General features: G+C 38.7%; 3 protein-coding genes across 4 annotated transcripts; 2 read left to right on the top strand and 1 right to left on the bottom strand.

Moving 5' to 3' along the window:
- The first annotated feature begins 1450 nt into the window (after window positions 1-1450).
- On the top strand, window positions 1451-11159 carry septin2 (septin 2). Of its 2 annotated transcripts, none has more exons than XM_054623678.1 (13): window positions 1451-1589; window positions 2461-2504; window positions 3342-3456; window positions 5723-5809; window positions 5929-6052; window positions 6303-6437; window positions 6610-6727; window positions 7088-7189; window positions 7434-7579; window positions 7772-7855; window positions 8973-9033; window positions 9672-9768; window positions 9953-11159. In XM_054623678.1, the coding sequence occupies exons 2-12, from the start codon at window positions 2481-2483 to the stop codon at window positions 9756-9758; spliced, it is 1083 nt and encodes a 360-aa protein (XP_054479653.1). In that variant the 5' UTR covers window positions 1451-1589; window positions 2461-2480; the 3' UTR covers window positions 9759-9768; window positions 9953-11159. The 2 variants fall into 2 exon arrangements, with proteins under 2 accessions (XP_054479653.1, XP_054479645.1); XM_054623670.1 differs by having other exon boundaries at window positions 7772-7894.
- A 467-nt stretch (window positions 11160-11626) lies between these two features.
- On the bottom strand, window positions 11627-17057 carry stk25b (serine/threonine kinase 25b). Its single transcript, XM_054626741.1, has 11 exons — window positions 16646-17057; window positions 15621-15851; window positions 15398-15454; window positions 15147-15255; window positions 14269-14426; window positions 13772-13957; window positions 13270-13415; window positions 12803-12908; window positions 12653-12724; window positions 12026-12162; window positions 11627-11936 (listed from the first exon to the last, which is right to left on the bottom strand). Exons 1-11 carry the CDS (start codon window positions 16673-16675, stop codon window positions 11897-11899), a joined length of 1272 nt encoding a protein of 423 aa, XP_054482716.1. The 5' UTR covers window positions 16676-17057; the 3' UTR covers window positions 11627-11896.
- Window positions 17058-19486: 2429 nt separating this feature from the next.
- Window positions 19487-25189, top strand: LOC129088900 (mitochondrial fission factor homolog A-like). The gene is made up of 7 exons (XM_054596159.1): window positions 19487-19597; window positions 20290-20508; window positions 20697-20875; window positions 21391-21482; window positions 21643-21813; window positions 22528-22603; window positions 23410-25189. Exons 2-7 carry the CDS (start codon window positions 20295-20297, stop codon window positions 23539-23541), a joined length of 864 nt encoding a protein of 287 aa, XP_054452134.1. The 5' UTR covers window positions 19487-19597; window positions 20290-20294; the 3' UTR covers window positions 23542-25189.
- The last annotated feature ends 14 nt before the right edge of the window (window positions 25190-25203 follow it).

The following is a 25203-nucleotide window of genomic DNA, read 5'->3' as shown; positions in this document are numbered from 1 at the left end:
TATTGTAGAACTGAATACACACTACCAAGGGGAGCATGAGACCGAAGCAGCTAAATGGCATACTACCATCCTTAATTTTATGATATTATTTTCCTTTTGGCTTAACTCAAATGTCTCTGTTGTCCTGCCAACCATGTACTGGAACTGTACTGAAAGTTGTGACAATGTTTATTCGTACTTTCAATTTTACAACTTACTTTGACTACAGTTGGACATAAGTAGCCATGCAGTTAGCCATTTTGTCCATGCAAGAACATCATCAATGCCCATGGCTGGCTCAGTGAGTTTAGCATTTTTACGTGGCATTCCACTATAATTAAGATGTTTTTACACCATATCCAACAAATATACCTTGTTCTCATTCATTTTTTTTATTATTGTTTGGTAAAATTGACAGTGGTAATAGCTGCAGAATGGCAGACACTGTTGACATATTTAGTCAAGTGCCTTTAGCCAGATGCAAATTGCTTGCTTTCTCTCAAACTGATGAACTTTCTAGGGTTCGGAGTAAGAATTGGGGTATCTGAGAATACACTTATTGTCCATGACTACATAAATACCATAGTAATAAAATGTCAATAATAGTATGATACAAGCAATATAAAATATGGTGAATATGCAAAAGAAAAATGCAAAATTGATTTTAGATGATGAAATAATCTCATAATCTGTATCACACAATCTTTTGTGAAACCCCAGGCTGTGGAATTGTGGATGTTCACATTTCTATTTCCCTCAGTGCAACAAGGATTACAATATTTTATCTTTTTTACTATATTTTATGATAATCATTTATTGTATTTAATATGGTACATTGTATGTTTTAAAAAAATAAATCCTCTTCTTAGAGTGCTAGAAGTGGGATGAAAGGTGGTGGTGATATTTCCATGAATCCACAGATAAATATCAAATGACCTGACACATGACACTAAAAACCTGTGCAATACAATACACTGTGAAATTACAGTTATAATAGTTTTTCTGTCTGTACATATATTTCAGTTATTGTGGATTCTTTAAGGTTCTTATTGATTATTTATAATACTTATTTTATCTTGTTTTTCTTTTACTATGTCTCTTGTTTGCACTATAACCTATGCTGCTGTAATCCTGTAAATTTCCCCGCTGCGGGACTAATAAAGGATTATTTTATTTTATCTTAAATGCTCCAGCTTGGCTGTATCATAGACTGAGTATTTAATAATTCAAAGTACCCAAAATCATGTTTTCTGGGGCCTGGAGGTCCAACTTCCTCCCCTGAAGGAGATCAAACTCGTTGGATCTATATATATATATATATATTTTTTTTTACATCACCCAGACACAGTTGATCCAATTATGATTGTATTAATTGCACTTATAAAAGCTGATAGTGTAAACACATCACATGAGTGAGCAGGTTGACCTTCACTGTTAACAACAGTTGACCTCTTCACATGGAGCGCCCGGTGCATTGTGGGCCGCGTACTACAGGAAGCTGCCGCACCGGAATCTGAAGAATTCGAGGTGTTCGCCAAGTCTGCTGTTCATCGTCGGCTAGCCTCTCCCTGTCTCCATCTGTGCTAGGCTCTCTGCGGACGGACTGTAAGGTAACGCTCCGTGTTCCTCCAATCCGTCGCCAGGTCGTGTTTGCGCCACGTTAAAGTCACATCCTGCAGGAGCTACTCGGCTAGCGTCGTGAGCGGTTAACCCGGGCTAAGCTCGTCCTGCACGGCTTCAATGAGCCAGCTAGCCAGCGCTGTTAGCTCGGTGAAGAACTAGCTTTCATGCTCGTTTGCAAGAACAATAATTACCCCCAAAACTAGGTTGTTTTAATGGCAGAAGCACATTTCACACTAGCTGACTGTTTTATTTTATTACCGTCAACCAGTTCAGTCCCGTTCCAGTAACGGAAACGTGAAATGAGAGAAAGTAGTTTATGTGCTAAATCTATACAGGCAAAGCTTCTTGAATAAGCTTGGACACATGCATTTGTCTAATCAGCCGGTGCAAATACAACATTTTATAATGAGTCACTGTGATTTAATGTTATTTATATATATAATGGTCGTTTTCATCCGTGCAGTCTGAGGGCAGTGGGTGTGTTTCTGTGCTGAGTGTTTTAATATAACAAACTATACAACAACAACAACAACAACAACAACCAGCAGACAGTTGTTTAACATATGATGCCAGTTGGGATTACTATCATAATCATGGTTTAATCCTTAATCCTCATATCAACGTTTTAGTGGGTTGCAGCTGTAGTGCAGCTTTCTTAGCAGGAAAAGCATTTTTTTTTTTTTTTTTTTTTTTGTGGTGAGACTCAGCACTCTCACAAACCAGACTTCCTGTCTCAGGCCTGTACATATGTGCCTATATGAATTGCCTCCATTTCAGAAAAACGTCCATAGAGGCCAGAAGTGTTGCAAAATGTGAGTAAGTTTCTCAGTATGTGATAAAGCCTGTCTTTTCTCTCAGGTTTAACAAGGAGAAAAACAATGTCTCAGGCCGACAAAATGAAGGTGAGTCTCTGAACAGAAACCAGATATTCCATCTGAAAAGATAAAGTATGCAGTAAAACTTATGTGTTTTTGTTTTGTCATCATCATAAACATAAAGTCTGATGTCTTTTTAAAGCAGTCCAGCACTTTTTAAACTTATTTCAGTGGATCATTTTGTGCTTTCCCACTTTTTCAAATTGTGGTGTTGTTTAAAACACAAATATTACAGGCTAAATGGCTCACTCAGACATATGCTCAGTGTGCTGCTCGACATCCTTATGACTCATTTATGTCGCTTTATACGTGCTAAAAGGCCCAAAGGCAGAGCCACAGCACACTTCCTATCAGGCTTATCAGTCATTACCTTTGCTGAAAGGATGTGGAAGGGAGGGGTGATAAATCTGAGTGGCCAAAAATGAGCCAATGAAACAAGCTAAATTTACATTTTTGTATTTTATTTGACATTTTCACTGTGTGGCATTGCACCAGGGGTGGTTAAAAGCTGTACAGCTGGCCTACTTCTCGTTTGTGTGACTTGTGTAAGAAAGGGCTGTCTTTTGCAAATAGACTGCAGAGGAGTCACCGTAGGCCTCCTAAATATCCTGGCTGGTCGTGAACAGATGTTGCCTCAGTGCTTTTTACTCTAGCACTAATAATTGGCTGTCATGTTGTTCTTATGTTGATAGCCTAACCATGTTTAACTTAAACCTTATTTAGATCTGTGACAAAAATAGTTTTAACTGAAGTAGTATATGTAGTAGAAGTATGTGCGAAGCTAAGTTTTAATGTCACCATTACCAAATATTATTTTGAAAAAGATTCTGACTCTCCTGTTTTTACTCTGCTTTCTTTCTACAGCAGGGCCAATTCACCAACCCTGAGACCCCAGGGTATGTTGGATTTGCTAACCTGCCTAATCAGGTTCATCGCAAATCAGTAAAAAAAGGATTTGAGTTTACATTGATGGTTGTAGGTGAGTGTGTCTTCTCTGTTTTTCAAGCCTCTTTCTTGTTCTGTCCATTTTATTTTCTTGTCATCATGCCATGCTGCTTTTATTTAGTTTGGGAAATGATGGTGTATCTCAGTGACAGCAAGGTTAATGCTAGACAGCTAGAGTAAACATGGACATTTAAGGAACGTGTTTTGCTTTTTTAGCTTTTCTTTAGTTTGTTTTTGTGATTACATTTATGATGGGATCTTGGCCAATATACAGTTGTTGCTGTCATATTTTCTCTTTTTGTAAAGGCCTTTCTACAAAACAGTTTTACAACTCTTTAATCTCCATAGTAAATTTTGTTTGTATAATGAGAGTTAGCAAATAGTTTTGTCCTTGACCTAGTCCTCAGTAATGCATAGGTGTATTTTAGTGTGCATGAATGCTTTTGGTCTGTAGAAAATGGCAGATGTTTCATCAGTGTAGTTGCTCAGCTGGCGTCAGCGTCACTGTAAACTCTTGATGTGAACACTGTGACTGTGTGAACCTCCCTGCTTGTTGGTTATGGGGGAGGGTAGAAGCTCCTGTGAATGCTGCTCATCCTTTTGCTTTAAAATAAACCAGAGAGGAATGTAGCCAGTGGGCCTCGAGGGAGTGATTCACACAGTGGACAAGGCCTGCTGGTCCCTCCACTGCAAGAATACTCATTGAGTGCATATTTAACTTTTTGTGTGACTCAGGTTCTTCAATATATCAGTGATTTACAGTAGCTTTAAATAGCTGCAGATCTAATCCACAAACAGAAACAATATTTATTTATGAAAATTAGTCGTCTTCAGTATGCATCACATTTTATGCTTACCCTAAATAACAGGGACTTTATCCACTAAAACCCCTCTTCCACAAGCACCTGAAGCTGTAGTGTAAATAATGTTCATGTTGATTTAGATTTTCCATATAAGACATTCTGGCAAATTGGTGGTTTAGGGTGTAGTAAGGACTTCCGTAAATCTTTCGTCATGGCTCTGGTGGGAACCACAGTAGCTGCATTCCTGAGTAAACTACACAAGCTTAAGGTTGTTTATGCCTCATCATCTGTAACTCTGCAACCGTGAGACGTAAGGACATTGTTTGTTATTAGGGCTGTCCGTGACCAAGAAATGATTGGTAGAATAACACGACATACGGTTTTGTCAACTAATTGTTTAGTTGATTTAATTGACAGATCTGTTGAACTGGGTTTCTCCACAAATAATCACACAAAAGCACCACTTTAAATGTTGTGTTTACCAGAGATGTGTTCATACGTTTCTTGGAAATAAGTCATCCATCACGAAAAAAAGCATAAAAAAAACCTTCTAAATGACCCGTTGATCGATTAACCAACTAATCGAATAAGAGAGGGAATCCCTGCTCCTTAACTTTTGTTCACCGCTCTGTCTTAAGCAAAAGTTCTTGGGGTTTTTCCCAAACAGAAATTAGGCGTACTGCTAGACTAAAACAATGCTCAGTGGGTCTGCAAAAATCCATGTAAAGCTATTTTAGTCCAGTACAAGGCTTATTAGCCCTTGTCTTGGAATCAGACCAACGGCTGTCATTTAAAACTTTATCACACAAACTGTGAATGTTTAATTGTCCGTCCAACTGTCTTGTTTACAGTAGCCCAACACCTACTGTTGGTTTATGGTGCTAGTTTCAGAAACAACCAATTCAACAGTTTGTTTGATAGTGTTGTATACTTCATCCATAATCAAAAAAACATCAGCAGAGATTTAAAATCAGTTTCAAAGTCTTCAGTTTACAGTTTCTTCACTTCAGTGCAGATTCTTTTTTTAGAAAAGGAGTTGAGCTAAAAGAGGATATGAAGGTTTAGTTCTTGCTGCTAGTATTTGTGAAAGTGAAACTGTCCAGTAGACTTATTGACTTGTAGCACCTGAATGTTGCTCACTGATTGTGAAGTGAACATTTACACTTTCCAAAGCACTAAGGGTGCTTAATCAGACACTTGACACTGTTTTAGGAAAGATTAAATCTAAAGTCAGATGTAGTTTCACGCAGTTCCGGGTGGTGCTTGGCCTGCTGTGCGTCACAACCAGATGTCTTGTTTCCTGCAGCACATTGAGGATCTCCTTTGTTCTATTCATTGAAACTGAACTCTGTACTAGAAGAGGTTTGCACCAACAAGAACCTGACTTTCCTTTAGTCATTATTATTATTATTATCAATTGCTTAATATTTATTCACTGTGCTTGTCATTCTATTGTTGACTGCATGATGATGTTTCATTTTCCTCTGTTGTCAAAAGGTGAATCTGGACTTGGAAAGTCCACCCTGATCAACAGCCTGTTCCTCACTGACCTTTACCCTGAGAGAGTCATCCCTGGAGCAGCAGGTAGAACACACATGCACTTCAGGATTGACTTTGTGAAATCTGTATGTTTAAAGCATAATTGTTGACTGGCTTTGTCCTTGCATGTTGTTAAAGTTCTTCCCCTTTTTCTTTTCTAACAGAAAAAATAGAAAGGACTGTTCAGATCGAGGCGTCAACGGTAGAAATTGAGGAGCGAGGAGTGAAGCTCCGGCTCACTGTGGTAGACACGCCAGGATATGGAGACGCCATCAACAGCCAAGACTGGTATAAAATATTTTTAGGTCGTATGCATAAGATTAAACTACCCAGTGTCAGTTCTTGATCTTGAACAGTGATTAGACACTAACCTTGGACAGTTAAAAATAAATGTATGCTTTGGTCAAATATTTTAGTTCATAAGGAGAATCTGGGCTTTTTATTGAAGTATTTAGTGGGTGTCCTACCAGCATGGATGGATCTTTGTACGATACTGTGATATGTAGTGTTAAATGTGACATATCTTTCTCTGATTCAGTTTCAGCACCATTATCAGCTACATCGATGACCAGTTTGAGCGCTACCTCCATGACGAGAGCGGTCTAAATCGTAGACACATCGTTGACAATAGAGTTCACTGCTGCTTCTATTTTATTTCCCCGCTTGGCCATGGGTGAGTTCTGCAAAATATACTAGCATACTTACCTTTTTTTTTTTCCAGTTCCTAAAAGTTGCACTAACCATATTTTTTTTTATGCATTCTTCACTTTTTGCTTTTAATAAAAAATTGCTTGACATTTCTGTCTCTCTTTGACCCTGGTTCTGTCTATTTCCTGTCCTACCAGGCTGAAACCTCTGGATGTCCAGTTTATGAAGGCCATTCACAATAAGGTCAATGTGGTTCCTGTCATCGCCAAGGCAGACACACTCACCCTCAGAGAGAGGGAGAGGCTCAAGCGCAGGGTGAGGACAACAGAGTCACCCATTGTTCAGGATCTTTTCCGGTTCCTGAAACAATCAGTAGCTATCATGTGCTCATGGTCACTGCTTTACCCTCCTAGCACATTCAATTGCCGTTTGTACCTGAGGTACTATATTGAAACAGGGCTTTAGCTTAAATATTTAAAACCAAAAGGTAGATAAACCACAGTGAGACAGGAAAAGTGTCAAGGCAGACCAGTCAAGTGTCTTTTTGGTACGCAGAAATCTTGTCTTTTTGAATACATGAAGTCCTGATTAAAGTGGAAATAACAGGTTGTCATTAACAGTATGTAAAGGACAGAACGGATAACAAAAGGTAATAGTCCCTGTCTTTTTTGTTAGATTCTGGATGAGATCGATGAACATGGCATCAAGATTTACCACCTTCCTGATGCTGAGTCGGATGAGGATGAGGACTTCAAAGAGCAGACCAGGATCCTCAAGGTGAACTCTCCACTCCCTGACAAACTTTTCTTTACTGAATGAATATCAGCTGGGTTGTTTTTTTGTTTGTTCCTTTAACCACAGGAAGGAGTTTGTCATGGATAAAAGCAGTTAGCTCTATATCCACTAATAGAAATCCACTAGAGTCAAGCAATTACTCTAAGGATTTGTTTTAAGTGTCATAATTTTTTATGTTGGTGATTGAACCATGACAACAGACTTATAAACTACTCCTCTTTTCCAGGCTAGCATCCCATTTGCAGTGGTGGGATCCAACCAGCAGATTGAGGCCAAAGGGAAGAAAGTGAGGGGCCGCCTGTACCCTTGGGGGGTGGTGGAGGTGGAGAATCCTGAACACAACGATTTCCTCAAGCTGCGGATCATGCTGATGTGAGTGGTAGAAGAGGCTTAATTCTGTTGCTGTCCTTTTTCTTTAAATTTAAAAGTGATATTAAGAGTTAAACTGTGAATATTATAATATTGATGATAATCTGTTGTCCCTCAAAAGCTGTTGAAACTGTAGTTCTCAAAATGTCTGAGCAAGAGTATTTATTGGTTAATGACTTTTTAACAACCCCACAGAACCCACATGCAGGATCTACAGGAAGTGACCCAGGACCTTCACTACGAGAACTTCCGCTCGGACCGCCTTAAACGGGGTGGCAGGTTGTCCTCCCATGGTTACATTCTGCCTCTGTCTCCTGCGTACGTACTTGTCTGTCAGCTTGCTTCTCTGCACCTCCCCCACCTCAAACAAAAAAAAACCTTTGATTAGACACAAATAGTTAATACAATAGTGTTTTTAAAAACACAACAAAACCGAAAAAATGCCAGTCAGGCACATACACACAATGGACTCCACAGATGTTACAGTAATGAAACCGAGCCAAAACATCCAGAGCTGTGTAGATGGAAGTTGAGTTACTAGATTCAATTCTGTATAACGGGTCATGTACCAGATATTCTTCTGTGTCTGATTCATGCAGTATAATATTGTTGAACTAGTATCATTCTGTAGAAGCCTTTTGTAGCTCTAACTCATCATCATTTTGCATGTTCACTACATGTAGTGAGGCAGAAGTGAATTTAATGCTGTGGTCCGTAGTGGGTTGTGGTTTTACATGGCTAGTTGGTAGCTAAATGCCACGTGCAGTTTGAGTATCTGTAGAGGTCGTAAACAGGATTACTGTGTGTGTCATGTAACATAGTTCGAACGTATCATCATTTAACCCTCAACGTAGACCAGAAAGATTCTTTTAGACCTTCTTCTAAAGCCAACCCAGGATAAGGCAGTCGTTTCACTGTCATCACATTGCCTCGCCATCTGTCCAATGATGGAGGTGTTGGACTGTTGAGGTACCGTTTTTTTCCATTTGGGGGAGGTAACGCTGTTCCCCTGACTCTCGCACTTGCTACTTCTCTCTGGAATCTTCCTGCTTTCATCTCTTTGTAGATATTTGTTGTAGCTGCCCACTTTTCTCTAATGCAAAGAAAAGCTAACCCACTGATCCCTTCTTCACCTTCTCTATGTTGCTTTCGTCATGTTTGCCTAATGCTACGACTTAAAATGGTTCAACGTGCACTTTCAGGCATGCAGACATACACAAACTTCTCAGCTGACTCATCCACAATGCTTTATAAATCATCACACAAAGTGATTTTACGTTTATAACCTCTGACTTTGCATTCAACTTATTGATACTTTAGTTAATTGGCACACATTCCGCAGAAATTGAATCTGTAGCGTGTATTATCAAAAGTAACTAAAGTTGTGTTGATGCAGAAAGGGACCGGAGCCGGAGGAAATGAACAAGGATATGATCCTGCAGGAGAAGGAGGCTGAGGTAAGATATTTCGGATGCTACATCACTTCAGGCTTATAATAAAGAAAAACATTTTCATGGATAGTCCTTCCTGATTGTCTAGGTCTCGTGAAGGAATAGTTTTACATTTTGCGAAATACACTTATTTGCTCTCTTGCACTGAGATAGATGGAAGCAGGGGGGAGCTATTTCTGTGAGCTTTAGATGAGCTGGTTGGATTTTTTCATTTGTAATTGATTTAAAATTTTGGACAGAGCCAGGCCACACTTACCACCGGCTTGCTGTAGCTTCATATTTAGCATACTCTTAGCAAGATAGTGAATAACTGTATGTAACAAAATTGTTGAACTATCCCTTTAAAGATAATTTACTGTCCCACAAGTCACAATTTACAAACTTAAATCAATTAAACATTTATAAGAATTGTTTGTCTGTGTTTTAATCTTTTAATACCCATGTTAAACATGTTAAATGATTCATGTTCGGCAATGTGGGACCTATTGTTTCTGGTCAATTATTCATAACTGACAGACAGGTATTAATGATCATACATTAAGCAAGATGCCTCTTAATCTCAGCTGTCTAAGTGAATGTGCTTTGTTATAAGTGCAGGTGTTGTTGTTTCCCTGTCATACATGTTGATGTTCTGTATCACACAGTTGAGACGAATGCAGGAGATGATTGCCAAGATGCAGGCCCAGATGCAGAAGCATGGAGACGGAGAGGGAGACGGCCCCCATGTGTGAAGAGTCTATGGTAGGAGCAATGAAACACTCACTTCTCCAAGCTAGCTCACTCTACACTTTATTTCCTTAACAATGGGATGCCTAAGTTCCTGCATTTGTATCTCAAAAACCACAACGTGGAATCTGTAGATGCTGGTCTTCTGTGGGGCCAGGCTTGATTTTGGTTAATTTTTTTCTTTTCTCTTCCACTGTAGGTATTTGAGCCACTGCTCAAGTTTGACTAGAGAGACACGGAGGATAGCAGAGAACGCGTAATCAAGTTATTGACTTGTAGTCCTTGCCACTATTTTTATTCTAATCCTACATGGGATCTGGAAGTTTTTTGTTTTTGTTTTATACGTACAGTACAGTATATTCAAACAGTGTTACATTTATATATTTTCACACGGTTCTATTTCTTTTTATTTTATTTTGTTTCATTTTATTAAACTTTTGCCAGTTACTCAAATGAAGTCACGTGACCCATCTTTTAAAATGGTGGCATATATCTTTGATACAAACTATTACTTTTCCATTTTTATTTTTTTTTTGCTATTTAGAAAACCAAAGTACTGCTGCTTGTAGTTCTCAAACATCTCTCACAGCTTGTGCTAACTTTGCTTTGTGGAGGAGCAGCATTGGGAGAGTCAGCTAAACTGAAAACTAGTAGCAGAAGTAGCTTTTTCCACCATTGTTATGCCATTATCTTGATATTCTTTATGTGAAGAGAAAACATTATTTCATATTCCCTCTGGTTAAAAAATGACCACGCAAGCCTCCCAGTAAATAGGGTCCATTTGCTCAGTGTTAATCATATTACCCACCTCATCTGCATGCAACTCTCAGCCACGTCTGGTCAAATATTCAGGTGAATTTTCCCTCTAGTGCTGTGTTGGGATCAGCTTCTCCCTTTACTGTCAAAGACTTATCCATTAGTGCAGCTCTCAGATTAGTACCTTTAAGTAAAATGACATTCAAGTGTTGTTACGCTCTGCTTGAGTTCGATATGATCTAAATAAACTGTGACCCTTGACCTCTTAGTCTTCCTGCAGACCTGATAAATGAAGGAATTTCAAATGAGGTGCGATGCCTCTGTTTGGTGCTTTCAATCAATGAGAAGTAATTACTCCAGGTTTCCTCTGAAGTCGTGCCAGGGAGCATTAAATGTCTGTTTTATTTTTTGATGCAGTGAGATTTATGAGGTATAAACTTTTACCGGTCCCAACTGCTGAGTACTTTGTGGTTCCCATGACCACAGAGATTAAAGTGACCTAATGAGGTCACTAGCCAACATTTCCCTCACCAGCCAAGATGTGAGTTCTTGACATTCCTCTTTGTGCTGTTTTTATCCAATATTAAAGCACCAAATATTGTTCTTGATGCATATATTGTAATAAGTTTTATTAAACTTTATTAATCTCCTCTGTGATTTGAGTCTTTTTTAATTCTTTTTAATGTACCCTTCACCTTGTCTAGTTACATCAGGCGGAGTTTAAGCCTGATGCTTTTCTTTGTGTGTATTTCATTTCAATGAGATAAATTGCCTCTGACAGACGAAAACCACTATGAAGCTCGTTTGTTATTACAGTACAGAGTCAAAAGAGGTTGGTTACCCAAAACCCCAAGCAACCTTTTATTTTTTTTCAGAAAGGAGAAAATGTAAATGTTGATACATAATAGTTTAACAATTAACAAAGGAAATAGACATTCAAGAATTACATAAATATTATCATGAATTATTTCTATAGGTATATTGATAAATGCTCCAATACTGACCAGCACATTTCACAGTATATGTGCCCCTTCAGACTACAACATGTCTCAACAGATAAAAATGTGTGTATGTGAGCATCAAGCAGAGTAACACCAAACAGACATTTTCCATAGACTTTATTATAGTTTATTTTCTTCTCAATCTAACAGGTATACACAACGCTCTAAATGTCATGGCTTTTTTGTTTTAAATACTCTCCGCTCTTAAAGAAAAACTGTAAAAATATTTAATTATAACTAATTAAAAGATCTCTTGGGGAACAGGACTGGGAAGGGTGCAAAGATACGAGGGGGGTTGGGGGGTCTTCTGTGGTCCTTATCTGAGATGTTTGAAAGGTCCGGGAGACAGAAAAGGGAGCAGGGTTAAGTTACATCCAGCTGGGGTTTCACCGCGAAGACTGAGTGGTGTTACCATTTAAAGAAAACCTGGAAGAACAACATGAAATGGATTAATTGAAATAAATGGATGATAGTGAACATCCCAGCAAACGGTCATGGTTCTGTTGGTTCATCACCTGCACACTCTCTCCATCATGTGTGTGACAAGGCGGTCGGAGATGCCCGGACAGGACTCCTCGGCCAGGTTGAAGGCGTTTTCCAGCTCCTCAATGGCTCCTACGCCCCCGCCACTCGCCCGCCGCTTCTCCTTTAACTGGTGATAGTAAAAGAAATATGTTGTGTAATGGGAGACTTCAACCAAACTAAATGACTGTACAAAACCTAATTACAACTGTAATGTTGAAAGTTAAAAACATAAGCAGATATCAGTCAAGTTTGGTTGGCTCCTGTATGTATCGACTGAGCTACACGCTTCTTTGCTCTTTTCAGTTTTATTCTTATTAATATATTCTCCTTTAAAACAACTTGTATGTAGTATAAGTTCATGTATAATACCTGTATAGTGTGGTATTTTCTGAGAGAAGAATAGAGTTACTCAGGGACTAAATTAAGGGCTAAATTAGTGTTTAAATTGACATTTTTTCAACTTTGTCGTTGGCTCAAAAGTCAAAAAGTAAACGTTACCAAATGAAGATGTGTGTGAAAAATATCCAGTTTTATAGACAGGATTACCTTCGCTAGATTAAGGCCTGCTCTTGTTGTGCTGTTTTTTTTATATTTATAAATGTAACAGTTGGGCCTACCTCTCTGAAGATAGGTGTTACCAAAGCCGACAAGCATTGTGACTTGGGTTGCCTTTTCACCAAATCTCCTGACTGAGAAGAGGAAAAGGACGTTAGGGGGAAAAAAAGATAAAAAGCAATGACTGAGCCTGTGTGCTGTGTGTGTCTTACCTCTGAATCTGTGTGTGTGTAGCCCTTCTGTAACTTGTTCATAGAGCTGGGTCTGACTGTAGGGAAGGTCCACATGGGACTCGAATCCACATCACTATCAGCATCCCTGAAGGATAGAAGGAAAGACAAGAATAAAGGAAAGAGATATTTAAAAATTGTGAGGGGAACCAATATGACCCTACTTTCACAGAATAATTCATTCTGTTTCTATTGAGGACCATTTAAAAACATGTGTAACCGTTCCCTCTTTGTCACAAGCAAGTACAGCTGACAGAATTTTTTTAAATAGGCAACACAATAGTATTATTACTGATACTACTTGGTGGGTACCCAGTTCTTCTAGTAAATCCTACATTAAATCATCCTGAACGTCTCTAATACCTAAGTAATATAATAATGTGGCTGTGAATAGATCCTTTTGAAAATGTAAATTCTTAAGTGTACGAATGTGTGTTGGTAAGACTGACATATCTGAGTCGTCGGAGCTCGATTCCTCCCCGTGTCCCTCCGACTTCCAGCGGCGGTAGCGGTCAATCAGCTCCGTCAGATAGGCCGTCTTCTTGGTGTAGCGTGTGATGAATTTGTGCTTTAGGAGCTCTTTGGCTGTTGGCCTCTGTGCAGACAAATTAGAAAGACACTCAGTGACCGAATCTTAAAGAAGAATCAAAAAGGAATCAATTGTCTAGTTATAACGTGCTAAACGAAGCTTCAGTAAGGAGTCCACTGTCACTTTACTAAGATTTAACATTTTGTTGCATAACACCAGTGTGATTTGCATTGGGTTAGAATATTTGAGAAAACAAAGCAAAAATTATAATTCCTATTTGGGACAAGGCATGCTAATCCCATAATAAATATTTGGTTTGATAAATGATCGAAGTCTGCCGATAACATTTCAGATGTTTTTTAGCCACAAACAAACGTGTGATTCTGCTACAATGCAGATGGATGCAGGCAGGTTTTACTTACAAAACGAGGGTCTTTATTTAGACAAGCCTCCACAAACTCTTTGAAGGGCTTGCTGTAAGGTCCCTCAAGTGTGGGTGGTGTGTTCTTCGGGATGAGGAAAAGGACCCTCATGGGGTGTAAATCTGAGTTGGGAGGTTCCCCTTTAGCCAACTCAATCGCAGTGATTCCCAGAGACCAAATATCAGCCTGAGGGGGAGATTGGAGGGTTAGAAAGATGTGTTAACTTCACATACAGACACTGGAAAATATACTTCAAATACTAAAAAGATGTGAATATAACAATTCTTCCCATGCTGGAACTTCCATCTAGTGTCTACTAATCAGTGCCTCCACCAATAACAAAACATTATCCCCTAATGGGCTCGATGTTCCACCAAAGTGAAACATCTTTTCACCAAAAAGTGAGGGAAAAAAACAGGCAAACAAACCTAGAGAAAGCGTCACTCATAGCAGTAACACAGGGTGTCTCTTCTCCATCCCATAGACTTTGGCCTCACCTTGAAGTCGTACGCGGACTGTTTGATAACCTCTGGAGCCATCCAGAAAGGTGTGCCTACGAATGTGTTCCTCTTAATCTGGGTGTCTGTCAGCTGTCCGGCCACCCCAAAATCCGCCAGTTTCACCTCGCCTTGCTCCGACAAGAGCACATTGGCAGCTAGGAGAAAGAGACAGAAGAAGAAAGGCAGTCAAACTACAAGAACAAGTAATGCTAAAAAAAGAACCCAATCATGTTGCCAAGCATTTATAGAGTTTCGTTTTGAAATAATTATGAGTAATGACGTTTTTTAGCACCTTAATTTAGGCCAAATCCCACGTGATGAGAGAAGAAGAAATTTTGTCAAAATCTAAGCATTTCTGTATTTTGTTCATTACAGATGGATGGACAAAGGGAGAAAGGACACTTTTCAGTCTCTTCCCCAGTTTCACTGTGGACATAAACAGCTTCACAGACAGAATCCATGTAGATAATCAACCCAGTCTTCTTAATTATTAACCTTGCTGTCGTCATTTTTCCTGATTCTCTAATAATTCCCAAAATGTAAGAGCACAACATCAGCTGCAGAGAAGAGAAATGTAGCTCCTCACATACATTTAACACCTTCATTACATTGTAAGATTTCAACCTCACAGATGGTGTTGATACATTTCTGCAGCTTCAGAGCATATTTCAGTGTGTGGACTAATTCTGTCCAGCATCTGGTTTAGACTGGATATACATTTTGTTACCTGGCAGTTCCATCATCAAAGTATTTAAAAGCTTGAAATGAACTCTGTATTGTGAGTATGGTATCTGACTTTGTACCAGGACAACACAGTTAACTGATATGAATTCATATCTAAAAGATGCTAAATGAAAAAGAGCGACTTTAATTACCTTTGATATCTCTGTGGATCTTCCTTTCAGAGTGCAGATACTCCAGCCCCTTCAGTATTTCCCTCAATATAGTAGCAATGTAAGTCTCTTCCAGAGGCCCTGGACGGAGCTAAGAGGAGGAACAAATAAATCACAAAAAGGTGGAAGTTGGGAGAGAGCGCCAGAAACAGGTCAGGTTTGGTTTTGCCGATGTAAAAGTTGCCAATGTGTATCAAAGTTTGTAAGCTGTTTAAAAATATAGGTCTTCTTACGAGATCCAGAGCAGATCCTCCACCTAAATACTCCATGATAATCCACAGCTTGGTCCCCTGAGAGGAAAAAATTATATATTAAAAACATTGGAAGTTTAAGATTTAAAAATACTGCTCTTCCTTTGCCTGTTTGGCACTGTGTCTGTGACTGTAAGCATCTTCACGTAGATAACTTTAAATAATCTGTGTGTGTATCACTTCGTTATTTGCATTATAATCTCACCTTCAGGTATGATCCATAATACTTGGTAACAAAAGGGCTATCACACTGGCTCAGTACTGTGATCTCCTGTTGAATGTCTTCGATCTCGTCCTCTGCCTCCTCCAGGTCTATGATTTTAATCGCCACCACCTCCTTTGTGCGATTGTTGATTCCTTTGTAGACCTCTCCGAAGGAACCCTTCCCAATACGCTCCTGCTTGGTGAAGTACTCCTCGGGGTCCAACCGGGTATTCTGGTCCAGTGACATGATATCATTGAATTATTGAGAACATGCCATGATGACTGTAGAGGATAACTTGTGCGTATAGGAGTGTGTATGTGTGTGTTTGTCTTGCCAGGCACTTGAAAAGCACAAGGGTAAGCAACTTATTTCACATATGAATGCTCTTTTACAAAGGTTAATTAGATGTGACAGGAGGAGTTACATCTATCTGTGTGTCAGTAATGTTCCTGTGCACTGCTGAATTATAAAGATGATGGATGATTTACCCTTCTTATCTGTGTCGTTACTTATCTATTCAGTCACAGCCCATTTAATAACCTGGAATCTAGATCGAACTTTGTGCCAGTATGTAATTCAGAGGGCACGCCAATTAAAAGTATATTAGATTTCTCTCTCCATGACAGCAGGAAACGAGTTATGATTGGACTGAGTGGGAGAGGAGGCACTTGTATTTAAAATGGTTTGGTATGTACAGAATGTGAAGACTGCAAGTCAAAAACAAGTGAGACATTTAAGATTTTTGTGTATACTGTCAAGACATTTAGAGTTTGTAATTACATGTTTTTGTCAGTTAGTAGGTGGCTTTGGCATTGTTACACCTGATGCTGACAATGACAAGTATACGAATACAAATATATGAATTCATATGTGTGCACAGTAGTTCTGATGCTTGCATTGATGGCTTAGATGGCTTAGACCCCTACGCACCTATTCATGGAAAGCCTGACACAGTCATGGGGGTTCGCCTTGCCTTTGGACAAGAAGAAGGGAGGTGACAGTTTGTGAAAAGATGATTTCTGTACCTGGTTTTGCATGTCTCGAAGATGTGCCATTCCCTCTGCAGGTTGGACAGGACAGGGACAGCCAGAGCTCTCCCTTTCCGAGCTTAACAAATGGTCCTTTCGGGGTTTTTTTCCTCCCCTCTTAGCTGTCTAGGAAGCTAGCTAGGTGGCTAGCCAACTGGATAAACACCCAATCTGCTGGCTTTAACGGGGCTGTCACTCCGCGCTCTGTTTTCGGCCTCCAAGTCCACCGGAGGACTGAAGAGCCCGGCGAGACAACAACCTATTAACCGAGAGACTCCATTTATGTCTGCCGTGATGAGTAAGGAGATATAATGCTTCTGTCGTCTATTAATATTTAATTCATTTCAAGGAACGCTTAGCCTGTTGTTCATTTGAAGCTTGAGGAGGACAAAATAATGGCCCAGCCGGAGGGCGCATGCGCATTGGGTTTAAGGAAGAGGGAATTGTGGGAGCTGTATTTCTAAACTCTGTTAGGCTCAAATACCTGAAAACATCCTTCATGGAAATGCTGCCACAGACATTCGTGATTTAAATATATATACAGTAACAGTCAAAAGTTTGGACACACCTTCTCATTCAATGTTTTTTCTTTATTTTTATTTTTTCTACATTGTAGATTAACATTGAAGACATCCAAACTATGAAGGAACACATATGGAATTATGTGGTAAACAAACAAATGCTCAACAAACCAGAAAATGTTTTATATTTTATATTCTTCAAAGTAGTTGAATGAGAAGGTGTGTCCAAACTTTTGACTGGTACTGTATATATATATATAGATTTAGGTTCATATTTTATTATATAGAATGAGAAGGTGTGTCCATATATATATAAATATATTTATTTATATATATATATATATATATATATATATATAAATATATATTTATTTATTTATATATACATACAGTACCAGTCAAAAGTTTGGACACACCTTCTCATTCAATGGTTTTCTTTCTTTCTTTCTTTCTTTCTTTCTTTCTTTCTTTCTATATATATAAATATATATATATATATATATATATATTTTATTCTTCAAAGTATATATATATATATATATATATATATATATTTATTTATTTATTTATATATACATACAGTACCAGTCAAAAGTTTGGACACACCTTCTCATTCAATGGTTTTTCTTTCTTTCTTTCTTTCTTTCTTTCTTTCTTTCTTTCTTTCTTTCTTTCTTTCTTTCTTTCTTTCTTTCTTTTTTACATTGTAGATTAATATTGAAGACATCCAAACTATGAAGGAACACATATGGAATGATGTGGTAAACAAACAAATGCTCAACAAACCAGAATATGTTTTATATTTTAGATTCTTCAAAGTAGTTGAATGAGAAGGTGTGTCCAAACTTTTGACTGGTACTGTATAAAATAAACATATAGATTTAGGTTCATTGCAAAAGTGTCATGTGTCATATAAAATGTGTCAAAGTCTAGTTTTAATGCCCTTTAATTTCTCTCAATACTGTTCCTAACACTCTGTGAATATTTAAGGAACTAATTTGTGTTCAATCAAACCAAACCATAAAAAAACTTTACATAGGTTGTAAACAACCTATAATAACATTGATAAGCACATGTATGTACAATGCACAATGGATAATGCAAATGACTAGTGACCCATATACATTAGCTATATATTAGCTCTTGTGATGCACCAAACCAGTTTTGGATATGGGTATATTTTAATTGTAATCCTTTGCACTAGCCTAATAACTGCCCACTGCAGTGACTTTTGACCTCTGAAAAAAGCTTGACATTACACATATGCATGGACACGTCTGCTTTTTGAATGCACACCTACCAGAATACTGTGCATCATGCTGTTTCAACAAAGCCCAAAAACCTGGTGTACAGAAAAAAATGGATGAACTAATGGAATTGGCACCAACTGTACCTGGTAGAGATACAGTCACCATAATCACCCAAAATGCAAATGTTTGAACTTTAGCACAGGTTCAGATGCAAATATCTTTACTCTGGCACATTGATAATTAACAGGTAGTGAACCATGCGCATAGACATTGTTTGAACCGTGAAAAGGTGCTCCCGGGCGCTTCATTGCAGCCCACTGCTCCTCCGGGATGGGTCAAATGCAGAGAACCGAATTTCCCCATTGTGGGACTAATAAAGGCTTAATTATTATTATTATTAACGCCCCACAAACCATTAAGTGACAGGGAGCATTTGCACCTAAGCAATTTCTGTTACTGTAGGTCTTATTTTTATGTTGCATCTTTTTTTCAAGTTGCTTTTTGGTTAACTTTTTCATCTTTGTCAAAACATCATGTCAGACCTTCAAACACTGATAATTACAACATGCATTTCCCTCTGTGACCATATTTAACTTATTGAGTTATTCATAGAAATAGAAAGTCAGATTTGTGTATAAATGGATTTTACATGACGGAACTGTAATGATTCTCATTTTAAATGTTTTTAAAATGTTTATTGTCAAACTATGTGTTTGATTGTCAAACTATTCTCTCTGCAGGAAAGGAAATGTTGCACTGCCATTAGTCTGGTTATCATGAGTAAACTGAAATACAGCTGGAATAAACAATTATTATTATTCAAATCAAAATAATAGCTTTGTATGATTCTGTATTAATTAGGACAATTACATAAACACTGTAGGAGGGACAATCACTATCGAAACAACTCATTTGTGTGGGACAGTCGTGTACGCTTGTTTTCAGACATGGGACCGCCCGGTGCTGCGGCTCACTTAGGCTGACTGTGTGGATTATAAGCTCCGCCCCGGCCGGGACACGCTGGGTATTTTTTCTCCGTCCGGTGTTCACAAACACACCAGCCTGAAGCGGTGTGTCGGGTTTTACTCGTCGTCCGTTCCGGTTGACGCCGTTAATGACACAGAACGAACCGCGTTTTGACACATGACAGTTTGAACCTCGGTGCTAGAACCTTAACGGTGAGTACGGTCGTCATAGAAACTAAAGCCATGGTGACCAACGGTTGTGCCTGGTCTGTTCGAACAGCCAGTGCGCCGCTTAGCTAACATGTTGTGGTAAAGACAGCAGCTAATGCTAAACATACTAGTATCATTAGCCACATATTAGCCACATATTAGCTACATGTTAGCTACATGTTAGCTACATGCTAGATATGGCGTCTTGTGTGGACTTTCATTCAGTGACATTGGAGCCACAGCAGCTACACCTTATGTAATGTGTAATCATTTAATGCAACAGGACGTTGAATGTTACATTTAGGTAATATATGATGTATTAGATTTGGCTGATACTGGCTCATTTGGGTCCTACGGGACATGCCCTTTCCCTTGACACCTTGACTTCATCGTCTGTTGTGCTACACCCTCTTAATACTATTATGGCCACATGATGTTTATTGTTTCTTCTGCTCTTTTGTTGTTTGCATCTCAATCATTTGTATTGGTGTCTGTCTGGCGCTTTGATCAAATGTACCATACTAGTAAAGTTTGAGATGGCAAACAGATATGAGCTTGGGTGTGATTATTGTACATTTGACACTCCTGTCTCTGTGATTGCACCATCACTGAGGTGTATCTTAAATGCACTGCAGTCTTACCTTAAATGTGCTTTTAAGAGTTGTTCAATTTCCTTCCTTTTGATGTGTCTACAGATTGGATGAGTGGGCCATTCGCCTCCCCCTCTGCAGAGGCGGCTGAGATGAACCGCATCCATTATGAGTTGGAGTACATGGAGGGAATCAGCCAGCGCATGCGAATCCCTGAGACCCTCAAGGTGGCCTCAGAGAACCAGACAGGGTCTCTGTTACTTCAGTATCCCCTCCCCATACACACAACTCTGATGCAGGTGCCAGAGAGAATTATCGTAGCAGGTGAGGACAAGAAAATGAAAGGGTACCCGGTGGAAAATACCCTACACATACACCAAACATGTGCATGGAAATCTTGAATTGAGGTGCACTTAAGGGCAACACTCTGTTTAAAATGTTCAATAGGATGTGACCTTTTACCACCAACCTTTTTTATTTATCTGACACTCTCCTCCTCACTTCCTCCAAAGGTGATCATGGGGACTCTCAATTTTCTCGTCCACGAGACTTGGACCTGATCCAATCTGTCCCTCCCATGGATCTTCTGAGCATGAAGGCCCCCCCACGTATCCTCACTCTATCAGAGCAGCCACTGGACTACCTTGAGACTGAACAAACTGCCACTTCACAGAGCAATCCCGTCCATGTGGTAAGGTTAAATTCAAGATTTTCATTCTGTGTCCTTTATATTTCTCATCACAGTTAATTACATATTTTTAATTTTCTGAACTTGAGACTGATCCTTATAGTGGTGCCCTATTATACTATCATGCAAATTATAGAAAGAAAGCAGCCTGGACATAAAAACACAATGTCATAAAACATGGCACTTAACATCTACAATAATACTTTTGTTGTATCAGTCATTAGTTGCATCAGTAAGTTTGTTAATTAAAATATTATAGATGCAGTAACATCTTGAGTATGTATCAGATTAGGTTGGGAAAGGTAGAAGGCAGTGAAGTTAGAGCGGGAAACTGATGGTTTGAAGGTTATCTGGCAGAAAAAACAATATAATATTTAAGGTGGAAATTTCTTGAAATCATATAATGTGACTGTAAACTAGGCCGCTTTGAAAGGAAGCAAAAAATGTAATGTTAGGTTATATATTTTTTAGATTTTTGTGCTAGCTCTAAGCAGTGTCATTTTTTTTGTTATTCATAGGCCCACTTTCATGCTCGGTCTCGAAGGGAACGCAGTGCCAGTGAGCACGTATCTGGCCGCCACAGTGGTCAGATTGTCAGAGGCGATATAAGGTAAGCACACATCTACAACTGGTATATTTATTTCAACACTGCTTAACCGCTGCTAGATTTTCATTCATAATTTGTAATTTGTTATTCTTGTTTCACTCTTGGTTTGTTTAAAAAAAAATCTTATATCTTTACCGTTTCTCCCCACTTACCTCTCTGCCAGTGTAACCCCTTCCCCTTCTGCCCCCCCAGTCCGGTTGTGTCCCCCCCTTTGTTCTCCTGAGGATGCTAACATCAACCTGTTTACGGCTGTGGGGTTCCTGTCTTATATCCAGTCAACAACACGCCGGGCATACCAGCAGGTCCTCGAAGTGCTGGATGACAACCACCGAAGGTAATTACTACTTTCTTTGTCCCTCTATTTTTCTCAGAAGACCCTCTATTCACAAATGTATTCAGAACAAACAGCGGCTGATGGTTGTGTATTTCTAAGAAAATTCGTGAAATAAGGACATTTTATAGAAAAGAAGTACAATTTTTGTCACAGCATTGTTACCTTTAGGAAAACTTCCCAAGGTGGAGGTCTGTAATGGAGGAGGAAGGTATGGAGCTTAGGACTTTCTGAGGCAAGCAAGCAAAACAGCACAAAAAGTTCTTCATAAATTGCAAAAGGTAGTTAAGAGTTGCACATTAAAATTGTGATGGGATGATGTGTGATTCTCTTTGTCTGATCTAATTTTAAGATATGACTAAACAAGGTGACATTTTTCGGCCATTAATACTGTTACACAGACTCAACTTACATCATCATCAGGTTTTATTAGGGATGGCACATAAATGTGCAGAATTTCTTCCATTGAGTTTCTTCCATTGTCATTTAAAGCTGCAGTACTCATTTTAGCCACTTGAGGGAGCCTGAATATTCGTATTGTTCTGATAATTGTAGTGTACTCAGAATATGAAAGGCTAGGGACATTTTTTTTTTTTACTGATAAGAGGAAATGTGTTTTGGAAAAAGTTTTCTTTCAGGAAAGTTTATGTAGCTATGCAGACATTACCTGAGCTAGACTCATTTTGATTGAGTCTATTTATATATTAATCTCCACAGGACACACTTGGACCTGGCTCTGGATATAAACCCTGACGAGTCTGGCTTAATGGACGCCTCCTCGCTACGACGACAGGTAATATATCTCACACACCTTCATGCCCGCCTATGTCACTAACAGGTGATTCATGTGCTTCTCCACTGTTGTGAGTATTTACCAGCTGCGACAGCATGTGGCTGTTCACCATGTGAGTCTGTCTGTGTATAATCATGGCAAAATGTTTTCCTGGAGACACCTACTGTAGCAGGAGCTAACACAGAGACTCTTTTGAGTCCTTTGCTAGGTGTTTATATGTCTGTGGACACATTTTGTGAGATTCCATTGCCCCCACACTTTACACGTCTAGCCGAAAGTGGTGTTGTGGCTTGTGTGATCCCATCCGTCTCTAGTTTCTCACTTTTAGGTCTACAATTCACAACTGATATGGTACAGTGAAGGCGTGCTGACACAACAACCTTATGTATCCCTTATCAGGCTGCTTACAAAGGATGCTGGTCGAGAGGCAGGCAGCCAGTAATAAGATACATCTGGGAGTTTAGATACTCGGATATAAATAAACAAATACAAATACAAATGCATTACAAATACAAGTAATTATCATCATCTTACAACCATGAGCCAGTACGCAAGTACTCAAATATTTTTTTCTAACAGCATTGTTCAACGAAGACAGAAGGATACCTTCAGGTTCTTCATGATTATTGTTGATATGGTGGATAAGTCTGTTTATCTGACATCGTCTGGCACACCTTAAACTTAAATTGAAAACCGAATAGTGGTAATCCTATGTATATACTTGGGCAAATCTCACCCAGGCCCAGTACAAGTGGTGTTTTCACTTTTTTTTAAATGGAGGGAAAACTGTTTTTGTGGTCATTCAGATTGTGAAGTTGAATCGGCGTCTGCAGCTGCTGGAGGAAGAAAACAAAGAACGGTCCAAGCGAGAAGTGATCCTGTATTCTGCTACAGTGGCATTCTGGCTTATTAACACCTGGATCTGGCTCCGTCGCTAAGATTGTGCAAGACTGAGTCTCCCAAAACACTGGAAGCCAAAGCAATTCCTTGTTTAAAGTGCAACCATTAAAATACAGTATGATACTTCACTACATGTAAAGGCAACCACGGGAAACTACAAGAACTTTGGCAAATGTCCTCCACCACATCATCCTCTTTGTTTCTATTGCAAATTTTATATCTGGATTTCACTTGGAAAATTTCAAACATAGTGCTGTCAAGATAAGACCTGAGGCAGTAAAACATAACCACAGTTTTCAAAACTGAGCATTTACCTTTGTTTGGTAGATCTTTCATCTACAAAATTCACATTGGCTGGTATTCACACCTTTACATCTGACTACAAATGGGATTTGGTCGGGTAAAACACCAATAGAGCTAGAGGTAAAGCTAAAGTTGGCATATCTCACATTCAAAGATTCGTCTGTGTTTTTAATTCCTGTATAAACTGTAAAAACAACTATCAGGACAAAGCACAATTACATTTTTGCTGGATGTTTGCAAAATGTTGGCAACTACTTCGATGTGATGAGCTGAGTTTTGCCATGTTGAAGCAAAAACAAACTACAAGTTACCTTGTTTGGCTAAAACTAGCTTCAACACAGGTTTCTGTCTGAGAAATATAATGTGAACTCTGAATCACTGTCGAAGTTTCAGTCTGAAGTTTCTCCAACTATCAAATACTGCACTGATGTTCTCTCATGTTTAGGGAAAAAAATAAATGTGGTAAAAAGAATATGTATGGGCCAGTTTAAGTAGCAAGTGAGTGCCTCATATTAATCAGCAAGAATAAAAAAAAAAAACACTGATGATTTTTTGTGCAAAAATAACTGATTGCATCTATTTAATGCTTGTTGAATGCACAGCAACTACATATGTGACAGCGATGCCTACCATCATTCATCTTTGAGAGTAAACAAAATGTGTAAATGAGGAAACAAGGACTTACTTAAGCAACAAATGTTTTGGGAACCAAGTTATGCTTCAAACCTGACGTGTTGTCTGTTTTCAAATTGAGTTTCATCAGGTTTTTTCAAAAACAGTGTCAAAGTAAGAAGACTTAATCTAGAGATGCCATAACATTTACCCTGAATGTCCTTTGAGCGCTGCATCACCCAAAACATTTGTATAAAGTACTTGAATAGCCTATTGTTGTAAATGTTGTTGTCTGTTTACCACTTTGGCAGTGACTTGCCTATGGATTCTGTTATAAGCTTGATGAAATGTCAACAGAAATACTAAGTGTGGGTACTTAGGGTATTATCTGTGCCGTGATAATGTTTCCCCATGCTGTATCCACAGTTTAAATTCGTTATTCCAGAGAATTTGAATTTGTTTTCTACTAACCTGACATTTATCGACAAGACTAAAAGCATGTGGTTTTATTCATCATACAGTGTGATGTAAATCTTAGAGCTATTGTCTTTGTGATCATGTTAAATAGATGGCTATGTACATAAATTATTGCTGTCATTATTTTTCAATAATTAAACGAGTGTGTATTTCATGGAAGTCTATTTATCGCATAGACATCAACAAAATGTTGCAGTAACCATTTATTTGTTGTGGGACATATTACTTTAAAGCTGGAGTGTTTGACTTTTCTTGTAATATATGAATACATTCATTGTTTGTTAATAAATGATCTTTTCCTCCAGAAG

Source organism: Anoplopoma fimbria, chromosome 3 (assembly GCF_027596085.1).
Source record: "Anoplopoma fimbria isolate UVic2021 breed Golden Eagle Sablefish chromosome 3, Afim_UVic_2022, whole genome shotgun sequence".
Classification (NCBI taxonomy): Eukaryota; Metazoa; Chordata; class Actinopteri; order Perciformes; family Anoplopomatidae; genus Anoplopoma; species Anoplopoma fimbria.
This window is presented reverse-complemented; position numbering and strand designations above follow the sequence as displayed.

Bases quoted from the DNA above. Each gene is read 5' to 3' on its own strand.
- septin2 (XM_054623670.1), top strand. From the start codon at position 2,481: ATGTCTCAGGCCGACAAAATGAAG. The intron at 3,457-5,722 runs GTGAGTGTGTCT...TGTTGTCAAAAG, and splicing joins GTTTACATTGATGGTTGTAG to GTGAATCTGGACTTGGAAAG. The intron at 7,580-7,771 runs GTGAGTGGTAGA...ACAACCCCACAG, and splicing joins AAGCTGCGGATCATGCTGAT to AACCCACATGCAGGATCTAC.
- stk25b (XM_054626741.1), bottom strand. From the start codon at position 16,675: ATGGCACATCTTCGAGACATGCAAAACCAG. The intron at 13,958-14,268 runs GTGAGGCCAAAG...TCTCCCCCTCAG, and splicing joins AGTCCGCGTACGACTTCAAG to GCTGATATTTGGTCTCTGGG. The intron at 13,416-13,771 runs GTAAGTAAAACC...TTGTCTGCACAG, and splicing joins TAAATAAAGACCCTCGTTTT to AGGCCAACAGCCAAAGAGCT.
- LOC129088900 (XM_054596159.1), top strand. From the start codon at position 20,295: ATGAGTGGGCCATTCGCCTCCCCCTCTGCAGAGGCGGCTGAGATGAAC. The intron at 21,483-21,642 runs GTAAGCACACAT...CCTCTCTGCCAG, and splicing joins ATTGTCAGAGGCGATATAAG to TGTAACCCCTTCCCCTTCTG. The intron at 22,604-23,409 runs GTAATATATCTC...GTGGTCATTCAG, and splicing joins CCTCCTCGCTACGACGACAG to ATTGTGAAGTTGAATCGGCG.